General features: G+C 48.9%; 2 protein-coding genes across 2 annotated transcripts; one reads left to right on the top strand and one right to left on the bottom strand.

Moving 5' to 3' along the window:
* Positions 1-254: 254 nt before the first annotated feature.
* On the bottom strand, positions 255-938 carry LOC135827695 (craniofacial development protein 2-like). Its single transcript, XM_065340149.1, has one exon. It carries the CDS (start codon positions 936-938, stop codon positions 255-257), a length of 684 nt encoding a protein of 227 aa, XP_065196221.1.
* A 3,745-nt stretch (positions 939-4,683) lies between these two features.
* Positions 4,684-5,469, top strand: LOC135827696 (craniofacial development protein 2-like). Its single transcript, XM_065340150.1, has one exon. The coding sequence runs from the start codon at positions 4,684-4,686 to the stop codon at positions 5,467-5,469; it is 786 nt and encodes a 261-aa protein (XP_065196222.1).
* The last annotated feature ends 19,460 nt before the right edge of the window (positions 5,470-24,929 follow it).

Below are 24,929 nucleotides of genomic sequence, written 5' to 3' on the forward strand. Positions count from 1 at the left end.
TCCCTTGTCAACACCTCCACAGCAGCCACGGCTTTTCGTCTTCCAGATGTAGGCGGGCGAGCTCGGCGCGGCTGAGCAGCACTGATACGAAGCTTGATGCGAACCATGAAATGATCGGTGAAACAATTGGCACCGCGCATAACGGAAACATCCTGACAATGCCAATGCTGAGACTGCCGCATGAGCACCATGTCGATAAGATGTGGGAGCCTGGTGGCGGGGTGAGTCCATGTACCACTCCGATGGTGAGGCTTTCAATACCACGTGTTCATAATGGACAGCTGGTTTGTAGCACACCACATCAGCAGCCGTTCTCCTGCTGCATTACACTGTCCAAGGCCATACCTGCCACGAACATCAGACCACTTATCACCAGAAGCAGGCTGAACACCCACACGCGCGTTGAAATCCCCCAGAACAATTTGAATGTCATCACGTGGTACTCCGTCCAGTGTAGTCTGCATGTCCGCGTAAAATTTATTTTTCGTTGGCAAACTGGCCTTACTAGTGGGAGCGTAACAATTGATGACAGACAGGAACAAGTCCGACCGTCTCCTCCACCGCTGCGAGGGCACCCAATCACCCGCGTCCGCCAGTTTGAGTCGCGCCACCACTATTCTTGAGCCTACTGCCGTCCAGGACTTGCCACCACGTCGCCACGCGTCAGTCATCTCTGGATTGAGGACGATGCCAACGCCCTCGTTGCGGAACGCTGGAGTACCAGCAGGAGGCAGCTGACGGCCCGAGTGTAACATAGTGAAGCCAGACGACGACCAGACGTCCGCCCCGAACCATTTCGTCTCCTGTACGCCAGCTATTGCTATTTCGAAGCGCTTCAGCTCCGCTACCAAAAATTCAAATTTTCGGTCCACTACCGGATCCGCCTGCGCTGTCGATGGACGGGCCCTTGAAACCTTAGGGTCGCCCTGACATTCCATGTCGCGATATTCAACTTCCAGGCCTTCGCTTCTCCTCTCCGTCGACCCGAGTCCACACGCGCCCGCACCATTTCAAACAAATTTCAAAAAATTTCAAACGAGCGAGCAGACGTCCTCTTGTGCAAGCGTCAGTCAACACTACACTGCAACGGCTTGCAAGACCATTAGCAGAGACCACAGCAGTCGTTCCCTGGTATCCACCACACGGGAAACAACTGCAGGTATAGCGAAAAACTACTTGGAGGACGGAGCCTCAAAAGAGGCAACCGTCCTCAACCACTCCAACTGAACACTGCAGAAGGGCACGCGATCAGCGATGAGGAGCTTCCGCCAGAAGCAGCGAGCTGTGGCGCGGGCTGTTTGGGAGACCAAGGAAAAGTGGATTGAGTCTGTATCGCAGGAGCCGGAGAGGTCTGAGATTGGCGGTGGATCTCAGTGGCGTTGCATCCGGAAGTTGCAGACCCTCCACGTAGGTCGACAGCCCAAGCGTGAAACATCAGTGCTGCATGAGGATGGTGTACTCCTGACGGACTCCGATGGTATCCGGGATCGGTTTTTCAGGCACTTTGGCAGCGTCTTGAATGTCGAGAGCCAGTACGATCCAGCTGTCTTGACAGCTATCCCGGATGAGCCACTGCAGACCGAGCTGGATGATCCCCCGACGAAGGCAGAGATGCTTGCGGCGATGCGCTCCATGAAAGTTGGAAAGTCCGGTGGGGAATCAGGTATCCTTCCCGAAATGATTATCTCGGGTGGTGAGGAGCTCCATGATCGTCTGGTTCGGCTCATGCATTTGGTGTGGGATGAGGCATCGGTTGTCGCTGAGTGGCGGGATGCCATCGTTGTTCCAATACCTAAGAAAGGCAACTTGAAAGTTTGTGATAACTGGAGGGGTATCAGCCTTTTGGATGTTGTTGGGTAGTTGTTTGCGCGGATTCTTCAGAACTGGCTGCAGACAATCTCGGAGAAGATGCTTCCCGAGTCACAGTCTGGTTTTCGCAAGGGCAGAGGGTGTGCAGACATGATCTTTGTTGCCAGGCAATTAATTGAGAAATCTTACGAACATGACTCGCCGTTGTATGCTCTCTTTGTCGATTTGCGAAAGGCATACGACTCGATCCCCCGTCCAGCGCTGTGGTGTTTGCTCCAGAAGTTTGGTGTTCCCCCAAGGATACTCAGTATCATCAAGTCCTTGCATGAGTCGATGGAGGTGAAGGTCCGCATCGAGGGCGGTGTCACTGCTGCCATTAACGTCAACAACGGTCTGCGTCAGGGTTGTACTTTGGCACCCGTCTTATTTAACTTGTATTTCTCTGCAGTCTTTGGGTATTGGCGCTCCATGTGCCCGGACGCTGGTGTTGAGCTGCACTACCGAGTTGGCCGAAAGTTGGTTGGAGACCGCACTGCCAAGTCCTGCCTGCAACGTGATGTCGTCACAGAGTCCCAGTTTGCGGACGATGCTGCAGTGTATGCCACAACTAAACCGATTTTTGATCGGTGCACGGAATTGTTCATTTCGTGTGTGGCGCGGTTGTTGTTGTTGTTGTTGTTTGGCTTTATTTAAAGTGGAGTTCCAAAACAGGCCTAAACCTAATGACAATGGTCCCACTGATAATAAGAGAAAAGAAAAATATATAATAATAAGCGGACAAACAGAACCAAGAAGAGGATACAGCTGTAGTTAGATAACCAATATGAGCACGGCAGCAGGGGAAAAAGTCACAAGCACGGCAACCGGGAAGAAAGGAGTGAGTGAGTGTGAGAGAGAGAGAGAGAGAGAGAGAGAGAGAGAGAGGGAGAGAGAGAGAGGTAGTGAAGCAGATGAGTTCATCCTAGTTGACGGTACTGCCTAACAGAAAGGCCAGGCTTAGCGATTTGAAAGTGGAGCGCTTTCTTTCGAGGCGTGCTGTGTCTGGGAGCTGGTTCCACAGGATAGCTCCAGCATGGCTAATGCGCTTAGCTGAGGATGCAGTGGGGGAGACAGGAATGATGAGTAACTTGCTGCTCCCTCCTCGTGTTCGGAGAGAGGGACTACGGGTGAAAAAGCTTGCAAACAGAGTACTTGAAGATTTGTTCAGGCAGCGCCAAATGAATACAAGAATGTGCATGTGGGTGTATATGCTGAGGGTATGGGCATTCATGCGTTCAAGTAAGGGAGCCGTGTGAGTGCGAGGGGCTGCCCTGCACACCGAGCGAGCCGCACGTTTGAACAAACTATTTAGGCGCTTATCCTGATAAGACGATAAGAAAGGGGCATAGGCAGCAGATGCGTAGTCAAATTCTGATAGTATAAAGGACCTGAAAAACTGAACACGGCAAGAAAAAGGTTGGGCCTCACGGTCAGTCTATCGAAGACCAAATGCATGACTGTCAATTCGCCCATGAATGAGCCGGTGTTTCTTGGTGAGAGCACCATCGAGGCCGTTGACAGTTTTACGTACCTTGGCAGCGTCATCCATCGGGACGGTCAGTCTTCGCATGATGTGCAGTCCCGTCTCGCCAAGGCTTCGCGTGTGTTCGGCAGTCTCCGTGTCCCAGTGTTTGAGAATCAGTCGTTATCTCTCCGCTGTCGGCGCCGCGTGTACATCGCCCTTGTGCTGACGACCCTCCTGTACGGAGCAGAGACGTGGACGCCGAAGGCACCGGACCTGCGCTCTCTCAACACCTTTCATCACCAGTGTGTTCGCATCATCGTTGGCGTATCCAGGCGGGACCAGTGGGACAACCGCGTCACCTCGGTTACCATGGCCCGAACCCTCGGCATTGACTGTGACGTCGCGGACATCATCCGGGAATATCGACTGCGTTGGCTTGGCCATGTTGGCCGGATGAACGACGACCGCATGCCGAAGCGAGTTTTGTTTGGGGAGCTCCCTGCAACACGCCCTCGCCATGGTCCACGCAAGCGGTGGCGTGACGTCATCGTGGATGATCTCCGCTCCATCAGCCCCCCTGTGCCTTCTGACTGCTGGTTTGATGCTGCCCAGGATCACTCTGTCTGGAGGCAGATCGCTCATCGTCGTCCTCCCGCCCGTGCTCCTCCTGATCCTGACTCTGGCTTCCGCTGCGCATGTGGAAAGGTCTGCCGTCGTCCCGGGGACCTCAAGCGCCACGCTCCGTACTGCAAAGCTAGCGGATAGTCCCTTCGCTATCATTGCCATCGGCAATGGGCACGTTCAAGGTTCAAGGTGTGTGCGTGTGTGTGTGTGTGTGTGTGTGTGTGTGTGTGTGTGTGTGTGTGTGTGTGTGTGCTGCTTACGTGTGTGTGTGTGTGTGTGTGTGTGGGTGTGTCCCTTTGTGCTTGAAGGGGACGGTTGTCCTTTTTTTGCTCTGACCTTTTCGAGTTCAGCCTTCTCCCACTTGGCCACGGGGTGGCTCTGGACCTACCAGAGTCGCCCCTGGCGTGTTCCTGAATGTTCTGAGGCGAGGATTTCACGACGCGGTCGCCAGGGCGGTGTTTTTCCGTCACGACTGTTGCCGTCCTCGTCTCACCATTCGCGGCGGTGTAGCTGACCCCCGAATGGTTTCCAACTGTAAAGCTCAGAGAGTGCTGTCAGAGAGGAAGAGGAGAAACAGGCTGCGGTCATTGGCCTTTGGGTCTTGGAACGTTCGAACCTTGGTGAATGATGATGGACCCGTCGAGACGGCAAGAAGAAGACGTTTTCAAAATTCAAATTTCGAATCTGTCGTGGAGGACAAGAAGATTGACTTGGTGATCCGTGAGCTGTCCAGAGTTGATATAGAGATGGCTGGACTGCAGGAAACGAAGTGGTTCGGCGGGGATTCCTTTAGTGTTGGTGATGCCACCGTGCTCGCGTCTGGTCGCCCTGTGCCTGCCGAAAATTTTCGTCGCTCCGAGGGAGTTGCACTGGTCCTACGACGTAGGGCTAAACAAGCGTTCGAGTGTGGAGGTTGCCAGTGGAAAGCTATCTCATCATGCATTGTCACAGCCCGGCTAAATTTCGGCAATGACAACTTTCCTTCTTGGATGACGGTGATGTCCTGTTACGCTCCAACATTCAGGTCGGCTCAAATCGACAAGGACGAGTTCTTGGCTCAGCTTGAAGCTGCACTGGACGCTATCAATCTTCTGGATGATGTCATTGTCCTGGGTGACTTTAATGCACGTGTAGTTTCTGGTCCACAGCAAATGGAGATGTGGCAGGGAGTACATGGATCGCATGGTGTGGGTGAAGTGAATGAAGCTGGCCATAGCCTTCTTGCTTTCTTGGCCTGTCAACAGCTGACTGTCTGTAACACACTGTTTCCCAAGAAGCGCATCCACATGTACACCTGGCAACACCCTGGTTCACAGAGATGGCACTGCATAGACTACGTAATTGTTCGGCAGCGATATCGTAAACGTTGCATGGATTGTCAAGTGATGCGTACGGCAGAGTGTAGCACTGACCACCGCTTGATCCGCATGAAGTATCGATTGCCTGATATTGCACAGCAGCGCTATCACCGTGACTCGCATCCAGGCCTCGGAGATTTGCTGTTCATCGGTTTAACCGGTTGCCATTTATGAGTGAGGAGGAGGCTGAGGGTGTGTCTGCATTGCGTGCTGGGTACTGTGCTGGTCTTGAGTCTCTACTGGCTGATACATAATTATGATAGTGCCTCATCCGTGGACTGTAAGTAGAGTGCTGTGAAGTCGGCTGTCGTCGATGTGGCTGGGGAGGTGGTTGGCCGAGACAAGCGGCGTGTACCGGACTGGTTTCGTGATAGTGCCCCGACACTGGAGCCCCTACTAGCAACCCGTAATCGGCTATACGACCTGTGGCTCAGAACTGGCCGTCAGAATGATCACAGGGCTTTCAAGGAGGCTCGTGGCCAGGCTCGAGCTGGTATACGGCGGGCAATGACCACCTGGTTAATGGAAAAAGCGGTGGTGGTGCAGCGGGGACGTTTCAGCGGCAAATATGTGTGGTCTGCCATCCGAGATATGCAGCGCTGTTTTGGTTGGCTAAAGCCAATATCTGTACAGGCTATCCGCGACACTCGGGGAGACGTCTGTGGATCTGTGCAAGAGCAGAGGGACACATGGCACGGGCACTTCTCAGGTGTTTTGAATGTCTGCAGTACTTACGATGCAGAGGTATTCCAGCAAATCCCCCAGCGGGAGATCATGCACTCGCTAACGCAGCCACCGTCGGGAGAGGAGTTGACCCATGCCCTGAGACATCTGAAGAACGGCAAGGCTGGTGGCATGTCGCAGATCGTGCCTGAACTGTTGAAGGCTGGTGTGCCCGTCCTCCACCCACTCCTTCTGGACCTGCTTCAATCTGTCTGGTCGGAGGGTTACGTACCGCAGGACTGGCGTGATGCAGTGCTCATCCCCATACCTAAGAAGGGTGACCTTTCTCGCTGCGACAACTGGCGAGGAATTGCGTTGCTGGAGGTTGTGGGGAAGCTAGTTGCTAGGGTCGTGCAGAATCGGCTGCAAGTGCTCGCTGAGGATGAGTTACCGGAGTCGCAGTGTGGGTTCCGGCGAAACCGTGGTTGTGCTGATGCCATCTTCTCTGTCCGCCAACTGGTAGAGAAATCATATGAGCATAGATCGAAGCTGTTTTGCGTCTTTGTGGACCTCCGCAAAGCATACGACTCTGTGCCTCGTGAGGCTCTGTGGCAGGCATTGCTTCGGCTCAGTGTCCCCCCTCAGGCTGTGGCTCTCGTGAAGTCGCTCCATACGGACATGTTGGCGTCTGTTCGTGTTGCTGGTGGTTGTACCGATCCGATCTCTGTACAAAATGGTTTACGGCAGGGGTGTGTCATGGCTCCTGTGCTGTTCAACCTGTATTTCGGATTGGTGATGGAGCGGTGGAGGTCTGTTCTCAGGGAGCGCGGCATCGAGTCTGGTGTGGATTTCAGCTTCTTGATTTATGGACAGTGGTTTCCCCGTGCAGCTGGGCGACGACGACAGTCTCAGACTGGTCATGCTGATGATTTTGAGTTTGCCGATGACGCCGTCCTACTCGCAACAACTCGTGCTGCAGCCGACCTGTCCCTGTCCGCCTTCTGCGATGTGGCATCCAGCTTTGGCCTCACGGTCAGCATGACGAAGACTAAGCTACTGGTTGCGGGCTATGGAGTCGCTGCCGCTGATTATTCCGATCTGGCAGTTGGCAATGAAAGGGTTGAAGCTGTTACCTCCTTCCCCTATCTTGGATCTGTTATAACTCCGGATTCGCGAGCTCATGCCGATGTCCAGAGCCGCCTTGCGAAGGGTGCCAGGGCCTTTGGCTGTCTTCGGCGGATTTTACATGATCAGAGCCTGAACCTGCCTACTCGACGGCATTTGTATGTGGTATGTGTTCTCACCACGGTTTTGTATGGCTCGGAGTGTTGGACCCCATTGAAGTCGGACTTGGACAAGCTGGACAGGTTCCATCACGCCAACCTACGGTCAATCCTTGGCATTTCGCGCGGCTGCCAGTGGGAGCAGCACATTACATCGGAGCAACTACGCACACAGTGGGGTGACCCTACTCCACTGTCGTGCATGGTACAGCGCAGACGCTTGGAGTGGCTTGGGCACCTAGCTCGGCTTGATAACAATCGGTTACCCAAGCAGTTGCTCTTCGCTCATCTGCCACGAACCCGCCCGTTTTGCGGCCCCCGACATCGCTGGAAGGATGTTGTCCAGGCTGATCTGACTGTGGCCGGTGTGCACAATTGGTTCCAATCAGCCAACGATCGCGGAGAGTGGCGTGACATAGTGTCGGCAGCAGCGGGGGTGAAGGAGCCTGCCCCGAAGACAATTGTGTGCCACGTTTGCGGCCGCCTGTTTCGTCGGCGCTCCGACATGGCCCGGCACAAGTGCACAGCAGTCCAACAGCTCCCCGTATCACAGCAGCCTGGGTCGGTGCAGTGTCCTGCCTGCAGTAGATGGCTCCGGAGCAGGGATGGGCTTGCAGTGCATAAGTGCCTAGGGAGTGACAACTGTGACGACCGACCGCCTTTTGATGCTCCTCCTGTTGCCGAGGTCCCGGTGTGTACTGCCTGCCAGCGTGGCGTGACATAGTGTCGGCAGCAGCGGGGGTGAAGGAGCCTGCCCCGAAGACGATTGTGTTCCACGTTTGCGGCCGCCTGTTTCGTCGGCGCGCCGACATGGCCCGGCACAAGTGCACAGCAGTCCAACAGCTCCCCGTATCACAGCAGCCTGGGTCGGTGCAGTGTCCTGCCTGCAGTAGATGGCTCCGGAGCAGGGGTGGGCTTGCAGTGCATAAGTGCCTAGGGAGTGACAACTGTGACGACCGACCGCCTTTTGATGCTCCTCCTGTTGCCGAGGTCCCGGTGTGTACTGCCTGCCAGCGTACTTTCAAGTCTACTGCTGGCCTCAAGCGCCATCGCTGTGGACCCCGCCCGAAGCGCCCTACAGTGACTGATCGCCAGCACCTTGAACATCATTGCCGAGTCTGTAGGCAACGCCAGTTTCGGAGGCGACAGGACCTGCAGCGCCATTTGAAGCACTGCCTACCTCTCCCCTAACCTCTCTGACAGTACCTCCCTTTGGGGAGCGGCGTGGCCATTTCTGGCAGCTGTCAATAGTAGTAGTAGTAGTGTGTGTGCGTGTGCGTGTGTGTGTGTGTGTGTGTGTGTGTTCAGGGTTAAAGGTAAAAGGTGGTCGCGTATGTGTGCGTGTATGTGTGTGTATATGTGTGTGTGTGTGTGCTTGATTTGTGTGTGTGTGTGTGCCTGATTGTGTGTGTACGTGTGTGTTCAAGGTGCAAGGTTCAAGGCGTACGCGTATGTGTGTGTGTGTGTGTGTGTGTGTGTGTGTGTGTGTGTGTGTGTGTGCGTGTGTGTGTGTGTGTTTGGAGTTGTGTTCGCAGTAAGCATGCAAGACAATGGCTGTGGGAATTTTGTTGCATTTTGTTCACGGCTGCAGCTGATGTACCCAGCAACTACCGCTATTGCAGCTCGTCTGTAACCATTATATCTGACACTAAGTTTACCTTCAACAGAGCAGAAGAATTGTGCAGGATCTATAATGGAGTGATCCTCTCGGGTCGCTCGGCCCAAGTTGGGTGTTGGTGGGGACTTGCATCTGCGAGTATGCAAGCATGGAAAGGATTGCCAATGGGAGATAACACAGCATTTGATATGCACGGTGCAAAACACAACTTGGATGCTGAGCTGCACGCCATTTGCGAAATACGTAAGTCATCAGTCAATCAAAATGGAAAGGAACATACGGATACATGTTAAGCGTAATTGTCCACTGATCTGTAACTATAATTAGTGAGAAAGTGTGACAACTAGGCACGATACCGACAGAGTACCGAGACATTGTGTCCATATGTCCCTTTCTTATCTGCACTTACTCTTGGCTCATCATCCGAGTTTCGAATCAATCAATCCGTTTAGAATACAACGAGAAACCGGGTTAAATTTAATCAATCAATCCGTGTAACACTGAACTGGGCACATTTCGTTTGTAAGAAGGTCCATGCAAATTCATCATGATGGGAGGAGATCTGGTCAGACCACAATAACTAAATTAGGTTTTGTTAAATTATTGCTCCCATTGGGAACAACGGGCAGATAAAGGCTAATTAACTTAGTGTAGGGGTCAACTCTATGGATCTCCTTCAGTCCAGAATCGTTATTCTCGCATGTCACTTGATTGTCGCCTTGGAGTCAACCAGTGACAGATCAAACTGCTCGGGCTGGAAAGTGCAGTGCTGCCTGCTCAAAGGTGATGGAACTGGATCCACTGCTCATCGTCAAGTGACTACCCGCCGTCAAGTTGTTGTTGCTAACTGGTATTTTACTTCACCAACTGCACAGGCATAATTGCCTGCTCGCCGACCCATAGGTACGGTTCTCACAGAAAGATGAAAAGTGATTCCAAGTTGATTGGCTTGTGAACTTGGTGCGTGTTTCATAAATACAAGAACACCGGAACTGAGAGGTGAGTTATTTACATGATTATGTGGTGTGTGCATGCATGCGTGCTCTTTGGCTTGGGTGCACACGGGAACAACGTTCCAGTCACTCATATTCGGCCGGCACCGTTGTTCTTCCAGCCCTTGCCGCTTTTCGTGGTGCGGACTGGATTCCGCGGTACTGCCCTCGTGCTCGTGCAGGAACCTGTACGTCATCCTATCTCCCTAAGTTGTTCCAAGCATGCACGCAAATGCAAGTAAATTGACCCGATCTTTCGCTGCTGCTGACAATGCCCAGGTTAGGCGTTCGTGACTCCAAAGGGCGCATACAAAATGGATGTTTGTCAATAGGCTGATAGGTGGTGACGGCCAACTGACAACTGTTCCATTTTTTGATCGCATTGAATTATCCGCCTCCTAGTCTCCACATCAGGAGTGATAAGAGCCCCACCCCGGATATTTGAATTTTTTTATTCTGCCGGGACTCCAAACAATAGAAAAGCATGGGTGTTGGACAATGTGGCAAAGTTCCCCTCGCATGAGATTGTTGTTCGACTAGGTATCTGTACAGGTTGCCATGGTTTCATATCTAGGTATCTGTACAAGTTGCCATGGTTTCATATCGTTACAAAAACATGCCCTTTTCTATACCTGTGTGTTCAGCCTGTATTTCCCAGCGCCGTGCCGATAAGGATTCTAAATTAAAGACTGGTAACGTCACTTGCCCATACAATGGTAAGTCAAGCTGTAGCTTGACCGTATTGTCAAGTATGGTATTTGTCTCCTCATCAACTCATAACAGTAGACATTCTTTTGCTGAGATTTATCTTGCACCTATCATTGTCCGGATCAAGTTAAAGATAAAAGATCAATATTATACGAATTATTGGTGAACGATTAAAATCAGTGTATAATACAATCAGGCTGACACAAACTGACGTCACAAAACCATCTTCTTTGTCCATCACCACCTTCTCTTTTTTGTGACATCTCAATGAAGCCTTCGTGAAATGACACTTCAGGTGGTTATGTTCATTGAAATAACAAAACTATTTTAGGGTTCTGTTGGATACCGTGTTTGCTGTGTGTGTGGTGGTGTCATGGCAATAGTTGTTTGCTGCGGTTGTGTTTTTTACTTGATTGCAGAACTGGTTGGCAATATACCTTGCCCTTCATCCCAGACCGTGGTAAAGAGAAGCATGCTTGGCCTCCTGTTCAATTACCACGAGGCGAGAGAGTTCTGCAGATACTACAGGGGAATGGTTATTTCTGAAGCGTCGTTCCTCGCAGGATGTTCGGGAGGCCTGGTAAACAAGGATCTCATTGCGGCCAGAGGGGAGCCAATCCCCGCTGGGAACGTCTACAGGATCCGCGCCACTAACAACGGTGTAGAAAAACTTTCAGCCCGTCTGTACGCTCTCTGTGAATTCCGTAAGTTACTGTTCAACTTGACTCGAAGCTGTTATAATATAAGTACTCCTGTTATAATATAAGTACTCCTGTTAGAAAGGAACTCCTAGTACAGAGTCAGTATGCTTATAGTCTGATACGAAGTGATGGTGAAAATGTAGACGAATGTTTCTACCGAGGCGAGGTCGCGATGGAGATTCTGTTTGGATGGCTGGAGTCAAAGGAACGGGATTTGCAAGTGGAGATGGAATTAAGAAATAGCGCTTTCGATCCTGCGCAACTGAGTGATGTAGAATGTCGAGCGCATGCTGATGCTACGTCATGTTGGATTTGCAGCCAAGCCATACAATTGGAAGGTACTATGACATGAGAAGCTTGGGAGACGTACCACAGATCCTCGATCCTCGATCCTCGAACTCGATTCAAACAGAGTTTGAATCGGCCAAGAGCGCAATGTGGTGATGTGGTGTATTGGATTCTAACAGAAATTTTCAAATCTATTATCACACAGCACCACACGTGGAAATTTGATATGACAGAAGTTAGAAGAATTTTTTGGGCATTGACCCCTACGTAACATGGGGATGGAATATTGCGCAATGGAAATTGGTAGGCGAGGGTCTCAGAATGCCTTCTTGTCAGGATTGAGAACTCAAAAATGGCCATTGTTTCATATTTGGAAATTGTGCCTCTTTGCGTGTGTTTGTAGCGTGTGTTTCCAGACGACTAGCTGAAAGAGATCCTACGTTAATGACTGGCAATATTACATGCCCTTTTGACGGTAAGTATTGGTCGTCTCAGTCTGTAGTCTGAAAGAGACCACTCAAATGGCAATGATGTGCAATGGATGTACAGTACTGCTCCATGAAATCCAGCCGGCGTCACTCAAGTTTGCACCTTCGATCAATTCGCAGCCCAGTGTTCGCAGGGCTATGGTTGCTTAGCGCCCGCCGCGTACTTGAGTAACATGTCTGGATTTAATTGAGCAGCACTGTTTAAGTAAATGCCTGAAATGTTTATTTTACCCCCTGCAATTAACCTGCAATTCCAAAGACAACAATGACAAAGAACCAGCCTTGCTCCCCCTCCCCCTTGTACAATCGTGTTTGCCACAATGAAGAGGAGAATATACAATTTATAGAATGGTCTGGGATTGAGAGCCAAGGATAAATTTATAGAAATAAACAAATTCCCAATGAACTACTATAATGTACACTTACACCACCAGTTAGTAAATAGTTGTCTTTTGTTTTATTTGACTGTGTGGATTGCGTCGGTGCTGGCACTTTTTTTCCGAGTTCTTTCGATCCCATTTTCCTGCAAACACTCTCGTGTTTCCTATGATGAACATTAAAAAAAATGCTGCGAGTCTCTTCTCTCTGTTGTTCACCTACCATTAAGAAAGGGTTCGCTCCCCACACCGGAGCTCGCGCTATTCCGCGGACTTGACTTGACACTTGACTGACTCACGACTGTCATCCAGAGAACACGAGAAGTCCATTGAACCTTCGACTGGGCAAACCTGCAAGAAATCACACTCTGCTCAATACACAGTGTTTCAGGGAATTCACCCCTCATCAGTTGACATTGAGTAGGCTGAGGAAGATTGTGCCTGAAGAGCACCACTTATAATCATAGTGCTGTCCATGCACAAACATCACCAGGGATACAAACTTACAGAGACGCTCCATATCCAGCGGGACAAACACTGGCTGCTGGGTGCTAGCCCGGTGTGTGCCAATCTCCAGGCTTCAGCCAAGTGCTAATGGAAAATAATAGGATGGAACTACCAAACAATGATGTGTAGTGAACAGCAAAGTTCTAGCAAATACATCTATCTATGAGTTGGCCAAGCTGAGTGCTCTCTCTCTCTAACTTTCAGGTCTGCTTGCAAGGTATTTCAGATGACGGCAGGGCGCAAGGTTAACTGAAGCAAAACTAAGTGCACCATCAACAAGATCATGAAAATTTGATGACATCATGACAATATTGATGACATCATGACAATATTGATGACATCTTTACAATATTTGTAATTTTAGGTACTTTTATTGGAATTCCGCCTATCGAGGGGTTTCCAAGCATTCCATATTACCAAACCTGTAAAAGAAGTGATGAGCAATAGGTAAGCAAATAAAGCGATACAGACATAGTCTAGGGCAGCGCTCTGGGCTTAATAATATCATTGTAAGCGTGCAGAACTGGGATAACAAGAAGGGCTGAGATTCAAAACCTGATCAGATGTTCAGCTCAATGTAATGAAGCGGTCTGTGGGCACCACCAGACACGGTGTCACATTTCAAAACTGGAACCAAGTAGGGATTTAGAAAAAAACGTAAACGTAAAATGATTATTTTTTTGCCATTATCCGGAAAGTGATGAAGTGGAGTTAGCGGGTATTGCCTCTCACCCGTTCATACTGCCCGTGTCACCGAGCAAACTTTACAAACAATGTGCAGAACCAGTGAATGTGATCCTTCGCTAAACTCACCTTTCAATACCACCAGCTTTCAAGACTTTAGCGGAGCTGTTCTAGCCGACTTCTGCGAGGCACATCACCTCTTCGCTTGCCACACTGCGTTTCAGCATCCAGCGCGGCACCAAACAACATGGACTGGCTGGAGAAGAGGACCTCAAGATGGTGCGTCGATCCCTATTAACAATCAATTAGATTAGATATTCTGTCTTCATCGACAACGACAGCTACTTGTGGACAGCCGGTCATATTCTGGTGCGCTGGTGGAGTCTGATCCACCCCGACTGTCGTCATGTTATCTACACATCTGACATTCTGCCTGTTTTTGATTTTTACTGCATAATTTGGGCTGGCATTTCTAAAACACTGATTGCTCGACTCCAAGTTATGCATAGGCGTCTTTTGAAAATATTTTTTCGGCTTCCTCGCCTGACTCCAAGCACAGACTTATACCGCCTTGCTTCTGCTGTGCTGCTCTTGGTCCGCGTTTTTGGCATGCCAGACAATTCATAAACCTAAGCTGGCATTGCTCCTCCTCATGCTCTCTCCTGCCTAAGCTGGTTTTTTCAATCTCAAGACATGCGCACCAGAAACTCTCTTCGATTCTCTATTGCACGGTCTGCCTCTGTCCAAACATCTCCTCTCTTCCTTGCTTACCGTTATTGGTCTCTCCTCCCAAAAATCCTGCCAATGTTACAAAACATTCACACAGCTACTGCAGAATGCAACATGCGTATAGGATATTGACCAAGACGAGGTCAATATAGAAAATATAGGCCAAGTAAAAGACCGAGGTCCGCCTCCTTTGCCATAACCCCAAAATTTGAACCTTTAGGAGCTATTTTAACCTTTTTAGTATAGCATTTGTACTATAGTGTACATAGGATGTTGCCTATTTTGGGTACAAGATTGTAAGAACAACAGAGTTCAGCATTTGCAGCACAGTGGCTGAGTGGTATAAGGGGTTGCTTGAGATTCATACTGTTGTGGGTTCGAATCCTGCTTGTTCTCTTCCTTTGTCTTCTTTCTTTCAAAATCGAAAGATTACAATGCCTAAGTGGTCGATACAAGCGGTCGATACAAGCGGTCGATATTGCGGCAATATGGGTAATATAGGACCAGTCAAGGATCACGAGAATTAGTGAAGGTCGATATAGAAGAGTGATAAGTATAGATTATAGACCGGTTAGGAGGTCTATACAGGATATATAGACCGAGTAAAAGACCGAGGTCCCCCGAGGTCTTTTACGAGGTCTATATATCCTGTATAGACCAACTATGAGGTCTATAATCTATTTATCGTGTTCTCCACGCAATAGTTTCTCTTCATATACGACATATCCTTGTAATTCTAGTATTATACTATAGCCTATACCGCATTGTACTGCATTGAAAGTCAAGATCATTGTTTAAACTAGGTTCAGCATCGGTAGCACAGTGGCTGGGTGGTAAGGAAGAGTGACTGAGATTCACAAGGTTGTGGGTTCAAATCCCATCTTGTGTATTTCTGCTTTCTTCAAAAATTTCTTTTTCTAAGTTGGAGAGAAAATTTCTAAGTCCAAGAAGTTCTAAGGAGTCAAATATAAGTAGTCAAATATATCGCGTATTTGACTAAGCAGTCAAATACGCGATATATTTGACCGCTTAGGTATCAGGGAAATTAGTGGGGTCAAATACTAAGAAGGCGATAATAGTTGATATCCAGCCCTGCCCTAGCTCCCCCGCGCTTATCTTACTTTTCAGTTCCCCTTTCATTCTTTTTCTTTCTCCCCTCTAGCTCTATTACCGCCATGGCTGCCTGTCACCCACATCACCATTTCATTGGCTAGTGCCACGTGATTGTGAATAAATATTAATAATCACTGACTAGTGGTTTCAAGACTCGATCTCTCTCGCCTACGTCATGTGTGGAGCTCTATTGAGCACGATAAGAAAATAACGTGCCAGCCAAAGAATACTGGTTGGTGGCCTCTCGGACCCAACCATGCGAATGCCAAAATAGTCGTTGCTTTGTGTCTCGTGTCCGTACCATCTTTTCCAACACCCGCTTCGAACCCACTGGTTTCATTCCTTCCAGGGTTTCTATAACATAGTAACGAACGTTATGGCTGATTTCTACAGTACGCATTTGTTATAACCCTTCCTCTTATCAATCTATAATATCATGTTATAATTTTGCAGATCTATTCCCAGTAAGCCATGAACAGAGACCCTCTCGACTTAGGCCTCGACCTTTGGAGAATCCACAAATAAATAAATTAAAATTAAAGAGGTATTGTGATCAGCTGCAATCCACTTTCACCAGCAACCGACTCGACAACACTAACAGCCCATCAACTACCTGGAGAAGTATTCGTCAAACGGTGATTACAGCAGCGCGGAACACTCTGGGGGTTGCTGCCTCAGGGGTTGCAGATGGTCCGTGCTGTGCATCTACTGCAGCGCAAAAAGCATTCGCCGATAGTGGTGAATGATGCCAGCGGGAAACTGGGCCTTCGCCTGATGGAGTCAGCTTCAATAATCAGAAATAACTTCTCAGCAGTCTTCGCTGATTCCACCTGCGCACCTCTATGCCAAGAGAAGAAACCTCTTGGGATACCGAGAAGTGACGTAGAAGTCAGGTCAGCAGCGCGGCGCCTAAATAACGACAGAGCGATTGGACCTGACGACCTACCTGCTGAACTTATAAAAATATTTATGACCCACCACCGCTTCACCGTCCCCTTGCCGATCTATACACACGTGCCATCAACAGACTGTCATTACTGTGATGATCCGCTGTCGGTTGGCCATGGAACTCTCGTCCCACTTCAGAAGCCTGGGAGGCCAAAAGGTCCACCATCGAACCTCAGGCCCATTGTGCTTCTCACTGCACTTCGCAAATTGCTGTCCATCATTGCCTTAAATCGCATCAGACATCCAGTCAACACGTTCTTGTCCCCGATCCAGAGTGGCTTCCGCAGTGGTAGAAGTACAGCTGATGTAGTTTGGTCCTGCAGATGGATTGCAGCACGGTGCCAACGAGTGAAGGAATCATTTGGCGTGCTCGGCATAGACATGTCGAAAGCGTTCTACACAATATCCAGGCACAGTTTGCTCACTATATTAGCTAGCTTCCTTGAGAATGATGAGGTCACCATTATCTCCTATCTACTCAGAAAGACGTCCCTTGAGGTCCGGTTACCTGGAGGGAAGAGCGAGCAGTTCCAGACCACCCGAGGCACACCACAGGGTGACTCACTATCACCTGTCCTATTCGTTATCTAACTGGAGGCAGCGCTTCGGGAGGTGAGACAGGTTATCTGCGCAATACCCGACCTAGATGTCAGGCTCGGCTCACCAACTGATACAGAGTACGCCGACGATGTCGACTTCCTATCGTCTGACAGCAAACGTATTCAAGATCTCCTGCCCAACATTGCAAAGTGCCTCAAAGCCTGGGACCTCAACAGCAATGAATCTAAAACAGAACTCACAAACATCACACCGCTCAACGAGAGGGTGTGCGAGGAATAGCGCCTCACTTGGAAGCTGGGCTCCTTCATGGGTGACCACGAGGATGCTGCGCGGAGAATGCAACTCGCCACGGCTGCCCTGCACCGGCTCTGAGCATTGTGGATACGTGGCTCCATTGTAAACGAATCGCTGAGAGTACGGCTATACAAGGCGTTCGTCTTACCAGTCCTGCGCTACAACAACGGGACTTGTGGCCTCACTGGCACCGCTATGCATAGAGTTGATGCGTTCCACAGACAACAACTGCGGAAAGTGATTGGCATACGGTACCCAGCTAAGATCAAGAATAACACCCTGTACAAGAGGACAAACTCAACACCACTTGGTATCTCGATCATGGGAGCTCGCTGGCGTCTGTTTGGGCACGTGCTGTGGCTGGACCAGAGTGCACCGGCAAACCTGTCAATGTGCTCCTACTTCAAGCCATCCACTGAGCCTACCTGGAGGGGCAGGCCGCGCACAACTCTGCCGGTCGTGCTCAGACACGATCTTGATCTGGTGGGAGGACCCTCAAGACTTCAGCAGATCTTGAGGAGCTGAGGAGCATCGCGCAGAATCTTGGGACGTGGAGCTACCTCAGCGGCCGTATCCTGGAGAGATATGTTACTGCTCACAGATGAACCCTGGTAATGATCAGCAAATTCAAATTCATTTCGGTTGAGCTGCTCGTTTGCTTGTTTTAATTGTACTCTATTTTCGTCGCGCGCTTTATATCGCATATGTTTTTATATCGGATATGTTTTTTTATCGCATATGTTTTTATATCGCCATCAATATCCTGTTTGGCTGTTGTCGCTTGGACTTATGCAAAAGCTATACATGCTGTGTGTATCTACAGTGCATTGACGCCAACGTGGAGAAGCTTCTAATAATAATAATAATAATAATAATAATTTGATAACCGCAAACAGTAATACAAGCTGGATCGACAATTTAGCAGCTCCCACACCATCACCAACAATGCAATCTACAGCAACCACAACTAATCCACCATCCTAGCCCATTATTGAAAGACCAAGACGATCAACAGCCAACTACAACAGAAACTACGCACTCAACGGACAAGGGCGTAAGGAGGGACATGAGAGCAGGGTGACGGCCGAGTCCCGTTCAATGGACCATGTCAGGCGGGATAACAGAGAGAGAGCAGAGGAAGCAGATGATGGGAAGGACGGTGAAGGGAGCAATGAGTCGGAGAGCGACGATTGTGGTGATCGTGAGAGTGCCGGTGAGAATGTTAGCGTTGTGCGTAGGTTTCTTGGTAGCAAGTCTTCAGTGTACAATCATCTGTTGGCTAGTCCTGCTTGTTGCAATTCGTATTCCGACTCTTCATTCACTGTATTGTGCCGTGGTCGTCATGGTTATGGACTACAGTTTTAAAAAGGTTTTGGAAGCCATCTGTCAGCGTCTGTATAAGTCTAATTTGTGTGTACAGAAAGATAGTATAATTGGGTTGAAATTGTTCAAGTAAAGTGTCATGTTTGGTGCGGCCAAGCTTGGCCGTTAACGTTCTAGGTGTAATGTACTGCTGCTATTTGTTAACACTTTGTCCTTCATAATGCAATGAATATAACTAAATGCGCACTCATATCACAACCATGGGGACGAATCATGTATTCCAGAACGTTTTCTTGTCACAATTATCAATGGAATTCGTGACTAAAGAGAATGATGAAACTACAATAGGATTTATACACTTGCAGTGGAACAGCGAGGATACAAGCATAGTAAGAAAAATAGCACAAACCTAGGAACAATTTGCACAGGTAATAAACTATAGGTGAGGTGAGAAATGATAGGAAATTCAGCAAGTGCAGTGTGACAATGGTAATGGTGACCACGTAAGCACCCAACTCCACTGTCCGTTCCGGCAGAGGCTTCTGCTCCACAAACGGTGTCTCGGAAAAACCAACACAGCACGCAGAAATTGGGAAAAAACATTAATGTAAACAAAGACGAACACTGTGTCTTATCTTCATTATCAGCGAGTACCGGAACGCCGGACGCAGACAACCGCAACTCACCAAAGCTGAGAAGGAGCAAACGGCTGGCGGCAGCTCAGTTTGCAGAGGTGACTGGAAAGATGCATCGAAACTCTCCGGATATGGATGATGCCAGCGGAAGAGTTGACGACTGTCAGGCGTTTGGCAATGGCAAGGGAAGACCGGTCAGGAAGAGAACGCGACGGCAGCTGGAGGAGGAGTGTGGAAGCGACGTGTGCAGTGACGATGATGAACCCGGTGGTCAGTTGCTGGGAGAGCCGACGACAGGTGAAGGTGGCAGCGATGATGAAGAGGACGGTGACGATGATGACGATGATGGTGCAGATGGTGTGAGGGACGGTGGCGGTCAGAAACCAAGTGAAGGCGGAGGCGGTGAGAAGAAGAAGAATACATCGGCAATTAAATTGCATTTGTTGTCTAACCCCGTGTGTCGTGAAAGTTATGATGATTCTTGGTTCAGTGTTGTTCGTTCTGCAAGTAGTTTCAAGCAGTTAAAAGTTCTAGAAGCAGTCTACATTCACATTCGTGATCCAAATCTTTGTAAACAAAAAGAAAATGTCACCGCACTTACGCTATTCCAGTAAATTCGCACTCACACACACTTACACATGCATGTCCATTGTCACACTGCACTTGCTGAATTTCCTATCATTTCTCACCTCACTTATAGTTTATTACCTGTGCAAATTGTTCCTAGGTTTGTGCTATTTTTCTTACTATGCTTGTATCCTCGCTGTTCCACTGCAAGTGTATAAATCCTATTGTAGTTTCATCATTCTCTTTAGTCACGAATTCCATTGATAATTGTGACAAGAAAACGTTCTGGAATACATGATTCGTCTCCATGGTTGTGATATGAGTGCGCATTTAGTTATATTCATTGCATTATTAAGATTATTGTCTCCACGTCGCCTTTTTACTTTGTCCTTCCTTCTTTCTTTCTCTTCTTTGTTCACTTTTCAGTTGCAAGTTTAGTGTTAGTACACACATTCGTTATTGCTCTCGCTTTCATTGTTAAAATTCACACTTGTAAATTTCACTGCTGTTTTTCTTAGTGTTATTTCTCTAACTTAGATTTTCTATAATAGTTCAATTTTGTTTTCAGTGTCCTTTAGTACAACGAAGATTCCTGATGAGTGCTGTACGAAAACTTGTTTGAATCCCTTTCTTTCTCTACACAATTTCTTCACATTTTTCATCGTTTTATTGCACATTGTCTCCACAGTTTTACAATACATGAATACAGTGTACACAAATGTCGATCCAGCTTGTGTTACTGATTCATCATCATCATCATCATCATCATCATCATCATCATCATCATCATCATCATTGGAAACGGCCTCTTGTACGGGCTTGAAACGGTGATAACCGAGATTATGTGCAAAAATCGTGATAGATATTCAGGTAAAATATGACATTTAACAGTTGAATGATTAGTACCAAATAGATATTCAAATGCTGATTATTTTACCAGATAGATATTGAATGACAGATGATGTTACTTTACCAAATAGTTATTTTAAAAAATCATCATCATCATCATCATCATCATCATCATCATCATCGCCAGATGCAGGCCGAGTCCTCGGGATCTCACTATTCCCAGGTCATTGGTTTACTCCGCTGTCGGCTGTCTTTTGCTTTGCTGCGTGCTGCTGTGTTGTGCATACGTGGGGCTCGGTCACGGTACCACCATCCGGCGAGATGTTTTCATGATGTCTCGATTGCCGTGGCCGAGTCAGGTCTAGTTTGTCGTGCTGTGTCCTGACTGTGCATGCGGGATTGGTATGGCGCTTACCCTTTTGTTGCTGTTTTGTTGCTTTCATGCCTTTAAGCATGTAATTGTGTTCAATTGTTGTATTTCATGGAAAAACGATCTTTGCGTTGGATTCATTTAAACTATTATTTGTGTAGGGTTCCACTCCTTCATCTTGGGAAATTGTGTTTTGTTTGCCCAAAGAAGTGGCTTCATCATCAAAAAAAAAAAAAAAAATCATCATCATCATCATCATCATGAGAAAAGCCTCTTTTACGGGCAAAGCAAATGTATATCATTACAATATGTAAAGTGAACAGGGGAAATCAACACAAAACCAACCGGAAAATGATGAAACACAAAAGCAGTCAAGGAAGTAAATCAATACAAAAACAAGCAATGAACACAGAGTAATAAAAGGGGAAAAACCAAAATAGCATTATATTAAGTTGAGGCCAAAGGCAGCACCCTACTCCGCCTGGCGGCACTGGGCCAGAAATGAGTTCGGCTGTCGCCTCTTGCCGTACGAACCGCGGCAACCGCGGAAGCAGGTGACTGCCCATCGCAGCAAGCAGAAAGACAAACGGGTGCGTAGTATGCCCATTACTAGTGGGTACTTCATCATCATCATCATCATCATCATCATCATCATCATTGGAAACGGCCTCTTGTACGGGCTTGAAACGGTGATAACCGAGATTATGTGCAAAAGTCGTGATAGATATTCAGGTAAAAATATGACATTTTAACAATTGAATGATTAGTACCAAGTAGATATTCAAATGCTGATTATTTTACCAGATAGATATTGAATGACAGATGATGTTACTTTACCAAATAGTTATTTAAAAAAATGTGATGTTATCCATAGTGATATTGTTGAGAGGCATAGCATAAAAATTCACTATGCGGCCAAACGACACTGGGCCACAAAGGAATTCACCCGCCGTCTGTTATAAGACCCTCGGCAACCACGAAAGCACGTAATGGCCCACCTCAAGAGGCAAAACGACAGGCGGGTACGCAACATACCCATGACAACAGGATATTTGAGATCCTGGCTTCTCTCTACAAAGAGAGAGGCAAGAGACTTTAGGAATTGAGTTGTCTCAGGCCCGCTGAAACCATAAGTCGAGAACACCAGTGGGGTGAACGATCCTCGCTCGACATTCACAACGCGGCTGGCATATTGATTCTTTTTTGCCCGTTCATGGGACTTCAGCTGACTCAAGGCTTTTGATCGAGACAACACGGACGCTGCGGGATGGGTAATCCGCACATCAAAAAAAGCGTCTTGTTGCCACGACCAAAAGCCCCGAGCCCGCACGTCAAGACGAGCCTCAGTACTTCTGTTGAGCGAACGCCCTCCTGGTAGATCCTCATCACCGCACGGCAATAATCTAGGCTCGGTCTCGACGTCAACAACACCTGCCTCTCTCAGGAGACCGGCGACAAGGTCTCTCACCTCGTTGTGCCTGGCGATTGTGTACCCACCAGTAGCGCAAGTGAGGGCGTGTGCGGGACTGAGATCCACTCCACACACGCATTTCTCCGGCAGTCCACTCAATCTGTGACCATACCGGATGCATAGAGCGTCCCGGAAATCTGATTTCTTTAAAATTGTTCCATGCTGCCAGCGGGGAGCCACCGTCAGCCACGATGATAGACCCTTCTCATTTGCGACTTCTACCAAAAACTGCTGCTCGGCAGTCAAGCATGGCTTGATATCGGCTTGGCGACGACATACATCCCCGATCCTGGCCGCACGCGTTGTTCTTGCAATGTGCCGTGCATCGCCCACTGCATCACGAACCGGATCATGTGTCAAGATTAATTGATCCGGATTCGCCAGCACACCAATATTTCCATCAGGCTGTGCGATTTTCTCCTGGGCTTCCATCTGTGGCACACAGGAAACGTCAGGAGGGCTTGTGTAATTGCCGGTCAGCAGCAGCTGTACCAGAGGCTTGGTCACTGCCCTTGACGCAATAAATTCAGCAGGTGCACTAGCCGCCAGAACGGGAATGGCAAGGCCACCATACCGGACGGGGAATGTCAACAGCTCTCTCTCAGGACTATCAGGACGGACACCATCGCCAAGTAGGGCCGGAAGCAGACGTTCATCAATCACGGTGTCGATCGCCGTCAGGAGCTCTGGAGAACATGGCGAACAACGAATGTGATAGGTCCAGGAGCTCGACAAACCTTTAGTTAATACGCTATAGGCTGCCTGTGGCTGTGTGGTTGCCATTGAAGACAATGTATCCAATACCCGTCCCCACTTCTGGACACGCCGCTCCATAAAGGAAGAACAAAAATCCTCGCTGCCAATCACGCCTCCAAGATATCGGTTACCATCAGTTGTGATGACGACGCCAGAGCCCTGGAACTGTAGCCGAGCATCCTGTTCATACTGAGGCTTTACAAGGAGAACGGTTTTCTTGGGATTCGGGAAATACCCATAGCCTGGACCAATCTGACTGATATCATTCCAATATGACCATAGTGATGGTATCCTACCTCCGGCTGAATCGTCATCTGCATACCATCCCTGCTTTACTGATACGTTGGTATCCCGAAGTCGCCTGATCAACGGGACTGTCGCAAGAGCGTAAATAGCCATGGCCAACGGATCCCCCTGGCAGGTCCCTTCGCGGGACAGAATCTCACCACCTCCCGAGACAAAGAGGCGGATCGGGCTGCCATAGGTGTTGCTGAAGATCTTGGACATAGCAGGGCACACGCGCGGTACATTATGCAGAGCCGCCTTCCTGTTGAGTGAATTAAACGCATTGCTAGCATCCACAAACAGGACGCCCTCAACGTCATCCTGTTGGAACAGCTCTTGAGCCGCGTGCACACCAGCCTCGCATGCGAATGGAATGCCGATGCACAGCTGGAAAGGAGCCGTAGCCTGGCGTACATCCACCTCAAGCACTCGCATGACGGCACGGCACACAATCCGTCGAAATGCCTCCCCTACGGCAATTGGGCGTACACCAGGGCGCTTGTCCAATGGGATCAGACGAGCAGCTGTAAACGCCACGAGATGCTCCGAGTCGAGGGTCTCTGAGCATAAACAATGAGCAAACTTAGCGAGGGCCGTGCAGAGGCTGTCTGAGGACTTTCGGTAACAAGTGAGCATTCTACACCATGCCTCAGAGTCCAGTCCCGACGGTCCCGAAGAGCCCTGCATCTGTCGAGCAAGCCGTCGGATGAGCTCTGGTGTGATCTTCTGGAATACGATGTTGTTAATCTGGTCAATATTGTTGTCACGGAGAACCGAAGCAGGCGGCTCAGCAGCAGGCGGATGTTTTTGCAGCAGAGTCTCCTGCACTGTGGCTCCAGTCTCCTCATCCACCACGTCTGTCATGCCCATCACGCTACTCGAGGACTCACTTGACAAATACCGAATCGCAGACTGTATTTTTCCAGAAAATACTAAATTACTGAATGTGATATCACTCTTCTCATTATTGGAATCAGAGGAAGACTGAGCCCGCGGCTCCAGGCGATCCTGAAGGCACTGACCCTCGGAAAGAAGATCATCTATATGGCCAGACTTCCACATAGTAAGCCGGCGCCGCAGGTGGTCACTGTAATTAGCCATCAGTTTTGAACCATGGGGACGCTGGAGAAGCACGTGGCAGGCAACAACCACTGCCTTCCATGAAACTGGCCTTAGCGATGTGGCATTGGTAAAACCCTGGATCAGCCTGGTGATTTCATCGACAAATTCACCACCAGCAGACCCCAGCGGAACATTGAATAAATTTCGACGCCAGCAAACCACCTTCTCATACGCCAACGATATATCAAGATGAAAAGAAGTGTTAGGAGATATGTTAGAAGACTGAGAGGTAGCAGTTGTCTCAGGCGCAATGTCAGCAGGGCGAGTAGCAAAAGACTGGTCAGACACGGGCTGGGTAGAGC

The sequence above is a fragment of the Sycon ciliatum genome, chromosome 11 (genome assembly GCF_964019385.1).
Source record: "Sycon ciliatum chromosome 11, ocSycCili1.1, whole genome shotgun sequence".
In the NCBI taxonomy this organism is placed as follows: domain Eukaryota; kingdom Metazoa; phylum Porifera; class Calcarea; order Leucosolenida; family Sycettidae; genus Sycon; species Sycon ciliatum.

What these genes read in the sequence shown, in the direction of transcription:
- LOC135827695 (XM_065340149.1), bottom strand. Translation starts at nt 938, where the DNA reads ATGGAATGTCAGGGCGACCCTAAGGTTTCAAGGGCCCGTCCATCGACA.
- LOC135827696 (XM_065340150.1), top strand. Translation starts at nt 4,684, where the DNA reads ATGGCTGGACTGCAGGAAACGAAGTGGTTCGGCGGGGATTCCTTTAGT.